At 37.8% G+C, this 11,363-nt stretch overlaps 1 protein-coding gene across 1 annotated transcript; it reads right to left on the bottom strand.

The window, feature by feature from the left end:
* Positions 1-1,054: 1,054 nt before the first annotated feature.
* On the bottom strand, positions 1,055-1,736 carry LOC306650741 (high mobility group protein B2-like; the record flags this gene model as incomplete). The annotated part of the gene is made up of 1 exon (XM_079122988.1): positions 1,055-1,736. The coding sequence occupies exon 1, from the start codon at positions 1,655-1,657 to the stop codon at positions 1,055-1,057; it is 603 nt and encodes a 200-aa protein (XP_078979114.1). The 5' UTR covers positions 1,658-1,736.
* Between the last annotated feature and the right edge of the window lie 9,627 nt (positions 1,737-11,363).

Here is an 11,363-nt window from a genome sequence, read left to right as displayed (position 1 = left end):
TAGACCATGCCTTTGATCAAGACACTACTGTGACACTGGTCAAGGAGAGTCCTTTACTCCATAAGAGTTTCATTAATTTCATAAAATCATCTTTCTCTGAGGTCGTATGTTGTGCCCCTGTAGATATTCAATGACATTTCATAGCAGATCTGACAAATTGGCCTTTCCCAGTAGCTAACCACCAAAGCCCTCCCTAAGGCATGAGCCCTGGTGAGATGCAGTCTGGTAAGCAATAGCACTATCCCTCATCTCTGACATTTGGTTAGAAATTGTAACTTTCCTAGTGCTTTGACATCAGTTTTCACTTTTTCCATCCTAGCATTCCAGTGAGGTAGGTAGAACCAGGATACATATTTTCATCATTCTTTGCCAGCAAATAATTGGAAGAGATCACAAATCCTTGGTTCCTAATCTCAACCTTCCTCGAGACAATCCTCATAGAATTCAACAATGAAATGTCTGTGATCCAGAGGATTATTTCATATAGAAGATATTGAGGGCAGATAAGGGTCATGTTAACTGTCCATTCTTGTAGGTTCTTTGTGTCTGGGCCCCATATTATGCTAGAGGAACAGAAAGCAACTTAACTTATCTGAACCATAATGCCTTAGCTTTCTAGGGTAAAAGGAGTTATTTGCTCAAGATTTGACATTTCAGACTTTAGTACCTTTTTTTAAATATACATAATTTTATTACATTTTTTTTAAAAAAAACACAAAATGCAACATCCTAAAAAAACCAAAATTTACTAGTGATACTAATACCTACAAGTTTGCTGTGCTACCATACACAAGAAATTAAAGAAACTATTAAATATTTAGGAACATTCAACATCAGAAGCTTTAAAATCTAACTGTATGTAGTAGCCCTTCAAAAAGCTACAATCTACATTTTTAAAAAAGTATTTTCTCTACAAAGAATCTTATCAACTATACAAAAATCTGTACAGTTTTTATACTGAAGCTAATGTTGAGCTGCACTTGAATTCACATTCTTAGCAAAACAGTTGCCTGAGCACACACATACTCCACACACATCATTACAGGACAGCCATTTATTCTTCATCCTCCTCCTCTTCCTCCTCTTCTTCCTCTTCATCTTCTGATTCACTCTTCATCTTTGAGCCTGTTGGCCTGCCAGGATCCTTCTTCCCTGCTTCACTTTTGCCCTTAGCACGGTATGCAGCATTATCCTTTTCATATTTCTCCTTAGCTGCTTTCTGTTCATATGGCTGTTTATCTTTGGCTGACTGCTCAGACCACATTTCACCCAGTTTTTTTGCAGTATCCCCAATGGACAGGCCTGGTTGTTCACTTTTGATCTTTGGGAGATGTTCAGAGCAAAACAGAAAGAAAGCAGATGGTGGTCTCTTAGTAGCATTGGGATCTTTCTTCTTTCCTTTCTTATCACCTTTGGGAGGAACGTAATTTTTCATCTCCCTGTCATAGTGAGCTTTGTCACTTTTTGCCATATCTTCAAACTTTGACTTTTCCTTTGCAGACATGGTCTTCCATCTCTCCGAGCATTTCTTGGAGAATTCGGTGAAGTTGACGGAGGAGTCCGGGTGTTTCTTCTTGTGCTCTTCCTGGCAGGTCTGCACGAAGAAGGCATACGAGGACATTTTGCCCCTTGGCTTGTTGGGGTCTCCTTTACCCATGGTGGCAGTCGCGGTCTACCTGGTGGGAGCTTTTCCTTAGAGTCCCGCAGAGCGGCCAGATCCGACAGAGAAGCTTCCTTCCCTGGGCTTGGGCATGAACTCTTTAGTACCTTTTTGAAGAGGAGGAAAATACATTTCCATTTGAAAATTACATCTCTAACTTTTGTAAAAACTACATTGTCTATTATCAAAAAATACTATTATATAAGGATTTATATGATAAATTCCACCTTGAATTCAGACAGGAGAAATAAATCTGTCTAGGCAGATGAACCCACAGACATTTTTTTTTCTTTTTTTTTAACTCAACAGAGAACCATGCAACTCAATTTTTTGTTTGTTTTCTTCCCTTTTTGCTTTAACTGCCAAGAAACCCAAAGTGAAATTTAGTGGTCAAATACAGTGATTTATCATGGGACTGTCTGAGGCTTCTTGTTGGATTTCTTATAACATGTTTTCCTCTGTTTTGCTTGAACTAACCTGTTTTGATGTGTTCTTAACATTTGAAAAACACCTAAGTCTATTTTAAGAAGGTGTGCAAGGGAATCATAGAACCAAAGACTATGAGTAGGATGGGATCATAAAAGATCCCACTTACAATACTTGAAATATCTACTCCACATCATGTGATCATTTACCCTTTGTTTGAATACCCCTAATAACAAAATTCTCTCTCTCTCTCTCTCTCTCTCTCTCTCTCTCTCTCTCTCTCTCCCCCCATCACATTCTAATATTCATTTTTTTGGATAGTTCTGACTACTAGAAACTACTAGAAATGTTGACTCTATCTTCCCATATTCTGTCATTTGACTCAGATTCTATTTTCTGAAGTCACATAAAACAAAGTGAAACCTTGTTCCCCATGATATCCTTTCCTAGATATAAAATGAGCTATCATATTCCCCTTTATCTCTTGGTGTCCACTTCTCTTGGTAAGTATTACAGCTCCTAAAAGTTGACTCTCCTTTATGCCACAGGTGAAAATCATAGTTAACAAAAACTGAATTCTTTTCAATGCATAAATAAAGAATATTTTTCTATCAAAGTTAGTTATGTCAAGAAAAAAATGTTAACCAATTATGATGTAATAAAAAATGTGACCTAATCTGACTCTTTGGAATTTTATGAGGGGAGTATCAAAACACTCTACTGCTTTTCAGATAAAGAGAATGGTATTTAACCTCCAATAAACACAACAAAGAAAAAATTGCTTTGCTTTCAAATAATAGTTTTGATGGAGGTAAGAGAGGGAGTGGTGACAGACACATGAATGGAAACAGAAAGAACATTAAGTAAAATAGGAAAAGAGAAAATGCAGAGAAAATTTACATACACAGAGAGAAATATTCATTTAATAATTCAATAATTATTTATTGAGTTCCTCTTAATATATCAGGCACTGTGTAATACACAAAGATGAACCAAACATGGTTCCTGCCCTAAAGAAGATAGTAACATTTATATTTTTCTTTAGATCAAAGTATAGTAGGGGCAACAAGACAAGTGTACAAATAGCTATAAAACAAGTGAATATTGCATAATCATTATAAAATACAGGTAAAATTATTATATGAGTTCAGAAATAAGGACATATGATTAAAAGGAAGGAAATGATACTTGACTTTGGAGAATGGGTAGAATATGGACATGTGGTGCTGGGAGGAAGAAAAGAAATTTTAGGAAGAAATAACAGCATGAATAAAGGCATGAATTAGAAAAAAGGCAGGGAAAGAGCAAGCAATAGAACTGAACTAAAGAATAAAATATAAGGAGAGTAGGAAAACCTATATATGAATCTAATTAAAGAAATTATAAAGAGTAGGGGAACATTGAAGTTCAGGACAGGAATATTATAATATCTGAAATATAATCCCAGAGAAATTCACTAAAATACAGATAAAGATATAAAAAGGAAGGGTAAAAAGTACTTCTCTGGAGTAAGATGACCATCTCATAACATGTTTTTTTTTAATACTACCACTAAAACCCATTAGAATAGTGTTGCACTTTCAAATTACAGGCATAAATGGGGATATTTCATGCTATTGTTTGTGCTGTGGGGTCAGTAACTAAGTGAACTCAAATACATCTAATGAGGCATGTTCTACAGACTTACAACCATCCCTAATATTTATTCTGAGTCTAGATTGATCCTGGACCAAGCTCAAAACATCAATCTGGTCTTGATTCTGAACCACACCAAAGACTTCAAATGAGCTTAAGATGCTGACATTTATTTAAAATAAAAAACAAATCTAGCTCTATCAGTTAGTTCCCTAGAGGGCATTTTTTTATTGCCAATGCTACTTGGAGCAATTGTTTTTCCTTTGATCTCTCATCCTAGGAATCCATGATCATAAGAAATTCATCTGAGAATAATCCCCACGATGGGTTCAAACAGCTCTGAAGTACCTGGAGTCAGTTGGTACTGATGCAAAGTCCCTCTATTGCTAGCCTATACCCACTGGTTACACAACTGTGTCTAAATCTCAGGAGACTTCATGGCTCTAGAGGAAAAAGTTTGATGTCAACAAGTAATAATCAGATTCAGTTTTTTTCTTGCTGTTAAGTTTTTAGGCTTGGTTCTCCTCTAACTTCTCTCACTACTTACTGAAGATCTCATTTGGATGATAGACACATTGAAAATATTCCTGATGTTTTCTGCAATCAGCCATTGCCTCAGGTGTTTCTTAGACTTCATTTATATAGGACTGAGGCCATGTGCTATAAACTACAAATGAATCCACAGAGTCAGGCATAATTAGAGTTTTATTTTCTATCCACTTGAACCAAATCAACTTAGGCACTTGTGTGGCTATGGATAAGATCATATCTGCATGGTAAAGGTGATTTAGTGACAAATAATTTAGAATCTTTTTTTTCTGTCTTAGATTAATAAGATTAATGACACCATCACCTAGCTTAAAACACCCCCCAATCAAGAGTATTTCTGTCAATCTTACGCTCATTCATACAGCTAGGGATTTTACCCCAGGATCTCTAAGAAGTAGTATCTCTTAAAGGTCAGGAACTGTCCTTGATAGCTCATATATCTTTTTTGACTTGGTAAAAGTGGTTGTTCATCTAGCTAGATGGTGACATTAGGAATACAGTTTCTCCTTTCTGAACCCCATATTATATACCATATAATGAAGGGGTTTGACAGTCTTTAAAGGTACTCAATTCTATGGTTATATATACATATTTATTTGCTTGAAATTAGTCATATTTGAAATTTTTTCAGTGATATCCAGAGCCACATTAATTCTCAGTTAGCCAAAATGAGTATATAGATTAATAGTCACCTCTGCTCTTAGTCTTTCTTTGAAATATAACCATTACTGGTTGGCCTATAGCAAATCCAAATTGGAAAATAGGTAAGATGGCCAATATTTTATAAACCATTCTAGAAAAAAACCCTAATAACATACAAACAACAGACACATTTCTGTGGTCTACCTATTAGTCATCTTGACCTGAGAAGAAGGCATGAACCAGAGAGACAGAGTGAGAGAGAATTCTATTGCAGACCCCATTAAGTAAATGGGCTATACAATCAACCAGCCAGATGGGAAATATCCTTGATTAGGTCATCCAGCTTTGACTGATGGGGAGATTAAAGTAAAATGGTCAAACCATTGTGGCCTTTCTGCTAATTAATGCTTACTTGATTCAACTGAGTGTTTAAGTTACATTCAATTGTTTGAAGTCACATAGATGTGACCACCCAGTGAATGAAGTATTACTACTTGGCTGTTTGCCACTTCCCACTCCTTGCAAGCTGATTTCATATGGATTAAAAACAAGAATGTGATGAGATGAGTAGTTTTGTAATAAAGTTGTTTATACTAAGTCTAAGACAAGGTAGGCAGAATGGGAGTTCTTGGAACAATACTTCCTGATAGAGTAGCTTTATGTAGTAAACCAAGTTGCTGTGATGAGGTAGATAGACATCTGTGATCTCCTGCTTTGCTATGCCAAGTGAAATACAGAAGTGGATCACTGAATGTTAACCACCATCTAAACAAATTTGACCTCTACCACCAAAAATATGAGCAAAAATTGCCAACAATAAAATAAAAGCAGACTGGATTAATTTGATAATCAGTTAACTTAAGGTATTCCTTGAGTGGGTAGATGATATAATAACATGTAATAATCTGTGAAGTGAACACAAACAGGAAGGAAAAGAATAGAATAGAGGATATAAAATGATTTTGAGCAATTCTAACATCCTTTATTCCTATCTGTGTTTTCTAAATTTTCTACAATGAACATATATTGCTGTTGAGATCTGTAGGGAAAAAAATCTAAAAAAAAGGACTTAAATAATCCCTCATGGGCTGGCCACTTCATTATGTTTGCAAAGTACAATAAAACCTCAAGCAAAATCTGACTCTACTATAGTTCATTAGCATTGGCTTTCTTTCCTAATAATCCATTTTAAGAAGAGACAAATCACAAGACAACAAGAAGATACAAGAGATATGATGAAACTCACTCAAATCTCTGGAAACTTTAAGTTGTTTTCTAAATATTTTATCTTATACAAAGAATATAAGCCACTTAAGAAAACAACTGTGAAGAAATTGGTTTGGTCCCTTTAACCACCAACCTCAGCCACTGTGCTGGGAGCAACAGACTGAAAGAGAGAAATAAACACTTGTATTTAAGAATCAAACTATGGGACTGGGGTTGTGGCTCCGTGGTAGAGTGCTTGCCTAGCACATGTGAAGCACTGGGTTCTATCCTCAGCACCACATTAAAAAAAGCAAATAAATAAAAGTATTGTGTTCATCTACAAATACAAATGCTTTTGTAAAAAATCAAACTATATCCCACTAAGTAAATCAAAAGAGAGTAGGGAGTGTTTTTCTTCTGAAATAGCTAAAACACCAAGGTTAATTGAAGAAAAGTTCATTTTGTTCGATTCAGAAGACATTAATGAAAAACAAATTCCAAGAATAGATGAAGTGTTTTTACATAGGGGCTCAAGACAAAATCAAGCAAAGGAGGATATGATCATGAAATACAGGATTATGATCAATTATAATCAAGGAGGGAAATAGGGGATAGGTTCAGATATACAGGTAGGCATCAATCTCTTTGCATCTTATTGCTCAATAAAAGATTTTGACTGGGCAGTGCTTATTTTTTCAGAACCCAAAACTGGGGCTGTAGCTCCTATGGCTAAAGAACTGAGCTCTGTCTGGGAGAATCCTTATTTATGTAGCTGACCCCCTCCAACATCCCCAATGACCCTTCCATATTCATAATAGTGGGTAGTGCTACTTCCCCTGGGAGAAGTGAAGGCCCTGTTTCTTTGAAATTTTTCACAAGTTCATGCCTCTCTCTAGAAGTTAAGTCTTAATAGGTCAGCTTTTGGATGAGAACTTGACACAAGTAGAGGATGATATTTTATCTCTCCCTCATCTCTACCAGTTCTACAAAAAGAAATTAGAAACTCAGCTTAAGAAAGTTGAAAGGCAACATTAGCCTTTCTGCATCCTTTGAACAGCTTTGGTATAGTAAATAAACCACCTGAGATTGAGGGAAGTTAAAGGATAATAGTACAAGGGTGCTTTGAATAAGGGTAGAAGGAAAACTGGTAAGAGCTTTTGACTTCAAGCTTAGATTCAGGGTGAGTTGATAATGGAAAAATTAAATATTAGTGAGAAAGTTATCAAATTGTACCTTAGGCATTTCTTTCTTTAAAAAGTGTTGTTCTAAAAGAATTAACTGCTTTACTGGCTGTTATGTTTGGGTTCAGCTGTTTTAATAAAGAGATTATTTTTATAATAAAAGGGAGGAAAAGCTTGCTTAACTATTTTAAATATGCCTGTGACTTAAACCTTATTGCTTGGTCCATGTGACTGTGGCAAGCCACTGCCAATAACCCCTTGAATGAGGAATCTGGAAAACTAAAAGCATAAAGTAAAAACAAATGTTGAAAAGGATTTATTTTAGGGATAGGTCTAGGGCCTTGAAAGGCAGGGTAGGGAAGAGAAGGAAGGAATGGACAAGACTTAAAGGGAATTGCTCAGTTGGTTCTATGACTTTTGCAATGAAAATACCTCCTATGTTTAATCCTTTATGTTCAGATTATGACCCTGAAGTGCAGTGAGATACTCACCTAGCAAAGACAATTCAATTATTTTGCCTAGTTTCTCTTTATTTAGATGGGAAAAGACACCATGACAGTTTTGGAAGGATTTTGAACAATCAGCAGTAAGAAAACTAAGAAACATCTTCTTAGCCCTCAGTTATCCAAACAACACAATTAACCAGACTCTTTTCCTCCCCACTATTCCCTATGCATTCCAGCCAACTGAGGTCACAGTGGACTGGGATTCAGACGTATGTTTGCTGCAAGATTTTTTTCCTGGCACTAATCTCATAGTATCTGAGTTATAAATTATGCTCATTAAATACTTTCTAGAGATTCAAACAAAATGTAAAAGAAAACAAAGTGCCTCCTTTTTTCTGTGAAACAGAGACCTTCTTATCTTAGTCCAAGTTGAGCCTGCTCTTTTGGAATGACTAAACTTGGAGGTGGTTCTCTACCCTTCCTTAGGGCTCACATTCATTGCCATTTACATTCAGATGGACTTCTTGGTGATAGATGGGTAATGAGCAAGGTTTATGAGCTGTGTCACTTCCCAGGAGTTCCCTTCCACTGGGATTAGGCTTGAACATCCCAGGAGTTCAGTCATCCTCAGAAGTATAGTCATTCACTAAATTCTTGCCCAAGGATAACAATTCATTGAACTGGATTGAGCTTCTCCATTGTCTTGCCAAGAGGAAATTCAAATATTGGAGCCTTTACTCTTAGGTGAGAGAAAGAGAAAACAGTAAGCATACCTTTTCCATGTCTTACACAGGATTTCAACATGAATGATTCCAAGGCCCTCACTATGACTCTACTCTATGAACAGTTTGAAAATTGCTAAACTTTCCTGGACCATTAAGCAAATAAACATTATTACATTTGTGGGTTTGCATAATTAGGTGTTTCTACTTACAAGGGTTTTTACAAATTGAACAAAAAAGGAGGCATGTTAATATACAGGTGGTCCTCAACTTACTAATGAGGTGTGTCCTAAAGATTTATAGGTCAATGATTTGGAACTTGGAATGCTTTCCTCTGTAGAAACTGTGCTATGTATGGGGTGGTCAGGTTTCTAGCTAGTCCACAAAGGCTGATTTAACCCACGTGGAACAGAGTTACATTAGAGTTCTGGTGAGGGTCCTTGGTCTGACAGCAAAAGGACAAGTGTGCGTTCTTCTTGCTTTTTTAAATCTAAAGGAAACTCAAAGAAAATGTTTAAAAGAAGTGGAGTCTAAACTAACATTTCCACCTCCACATTTGTTTTTACCCTTCTCCCATCTCCTAGGAATCCATGGCTCTTATGTTCTCCAAAGCCCACCACTTTGTGTTCCATTCTTCAGAACTGCCAACCTCACTTCTCCCTGTCCTAATCAAAATGAGACCTCCAAGTTCTCCTGAACAGCTAGTTTAGTTCACCTTCATTGAAATATTGGTGATTAACCACTTCTTACACTCCAAAAGATGTGTCTATGATTAAAAGAGGTGGTTTGTCAGTCTCAAATTGACCTCAGTTGGTGAAATTTAGGGACAGTAACCAGATAAAGTGAAAAGCATGTTTGAAAAGTGGTGAATATTTGGAGACATGATGTGTGAGCTACTGGGTCAACACAAGAGCCCTGCCTAGGAGGCAGACATTGTAATCAGTTCACCAAAGCTGTGGCTCCTTTCCCAGCAGGTTTTCTTCCTCCACATCTGAGCCGACAAGGCTCGCCAAAGGTTTTAGTTTTTCCCCCAAAGTCTCCCATGATGGTGGCAGCAGGTCAGAGCCATTCATAGGTTTTGTGGGGGTTTTGTAAGTTGGCATATAAATGTTGGAAACATTCTGGAATAGCTGATATTTCTGGATAACATTAACGTAGGACATTTAATGAGAGGTGTCTGAGAGCCCATGGATTTAGGCCAAACCCTCTGAAATTTGTCAAGGGTACTCTTCTTGGGGATTTTTGTGATTTGCACAGACCATCAAGGCCATTGTGATCAATTAACATGCTGATTAAAGCACAAATACTAATGAGGCCAAGATCAGAGGTTGAATCCACTCTTGGGCCAGTGGCTTCAATGTTTCATACAAACACAGTCCACAGAAGTTGGCTCTCTGTCAAGGTGGTCCAGATGAATGAGTTTGTAAATGACCTAAGCTACATCCATCTGCATGACAGGAAAGTACTACCAGCCACAGAACTGATGATAGTGATTCAGTTACAGCATCTTCTGTTGCACTCTCCAACACATTCTTAGGAATGGATGGGTATGTTCAATGGATGGTAGCTTCGATGCCTATACCATCCTGACGAAGGGAAAATCCTCCAAGAGCTTCCAAACCCTTTCCAGCAGACAGAAAGAGAGAAAGAGAGACAGAGAAACAGACTGTGACTGAAGGTGTCCCTGTGTTTCCCTACCCATGGGAATGTTTCTAGAAGTTGGATGATTGTGTGTCCCAGGTGCTCATCTGTTTGTGTTGGTCAGTAGGAAAGAACAAAGCCAGATCCCAGGTGGCAGTGTGGCAGGGAGTGGTGCAGGAGGCTGCAGAGTAGCGGCTTGCTGAGAACGGAAGCCTTTCTGAAGCAGAACTGTTTATGACTAGTACAGTATACTTGTTATTATTGCAGAAATGAAAGTGCACTGGAGTTTCTAAGAGAGAAAGAGTCACAAAGACTAAGAGAGAAAGAGCTGACAAAGTCCACAGAAGCTAGTGGGAGAACAGGAAGTGTGTGAATGCCTTTGGTAGTTGATGCTAGCATTGTGATTATTCTGGACCATGCTTGAGAACAAGGGAGTGGGAGAGTGTGAAGGTGTCCTGATGTTTATCTTAGTATACTGTGATATGTGAATCAAGGATATGTAAAGGGATAAATGGGCTTTAGGGTCAATGTTTCCATGGAAGAGAGAATAAACAATCAAGATAAGAGACAAAATACTTAAAGGAGAACAAGAAAGCATGAATTCCTCAGAAATAAATATGTGGTGGTGAGACTATTTGATAATTAGGTGATTGTTTTTGCCTCAGAATCATCTCATCTAGCAGGGAAGGAGGAATGGGGGAAATCATCCTGAATCCAAGTCAGGCAGTCAAAGAGTAGCCAGTCTTTATTTTGGTTGGCAGTACCAATCTTGGAAGGGATCAGGCAGTGCCTCCAGAGAAATGACATAAGCATCCCCTTTAAGATGGTCTTGCCAATAGATCCCAGGAAAAGGAGGTAGTCTCAATACCGCTGGGTTGCCTAGATAGATGTAAGTCTCTAAAGGCTGGAAGTGGCTCACATTGTGGTCCAGATGCTCAGCAATGGAAAAGGCAGGTGCTGCTGCCTGATAACTGAATAACAAGGCCAGTCTTGTTAGCATTCAAATGTGTTATCAGTGCAGAAGGCAAGGGTCTCTCTCAGGCCAGGGCAGCCAACTTCCCTCAGGTGTAGCTCACTCTGCAGCAGGCCTCCCTACAACCAGGTTTTTGCCCAACTCAATGGAGATTGGAAGTTCACCAGCTCCATCACATTCTGCCAATAGAATGAAGGTTGAGACTGGCACACATGCCAAAGGGAGCCCCAGCTTTGAAAATCTGGCAAGCTCCTGTGCTCTGTTTTCCTGTTGGCTATTACC

Source organism: Sciurus vulgaris, assembly GCF_902686455.1.
Source record: "Sciurus vulgaris genome assembly, chromosome: X".
NCBI classification, from domain to species: domain Eukaryota; kingdom Metazoa; phylum Chordata; class Mammalia; order Rodentia; family Sciuridae; genus Sciurus; species Sciurus vulgaris.
Note: the sequence above shows the minus strand (reverse complement) of the source record. Positions and strands in the feature narration are given on the sequence as shown.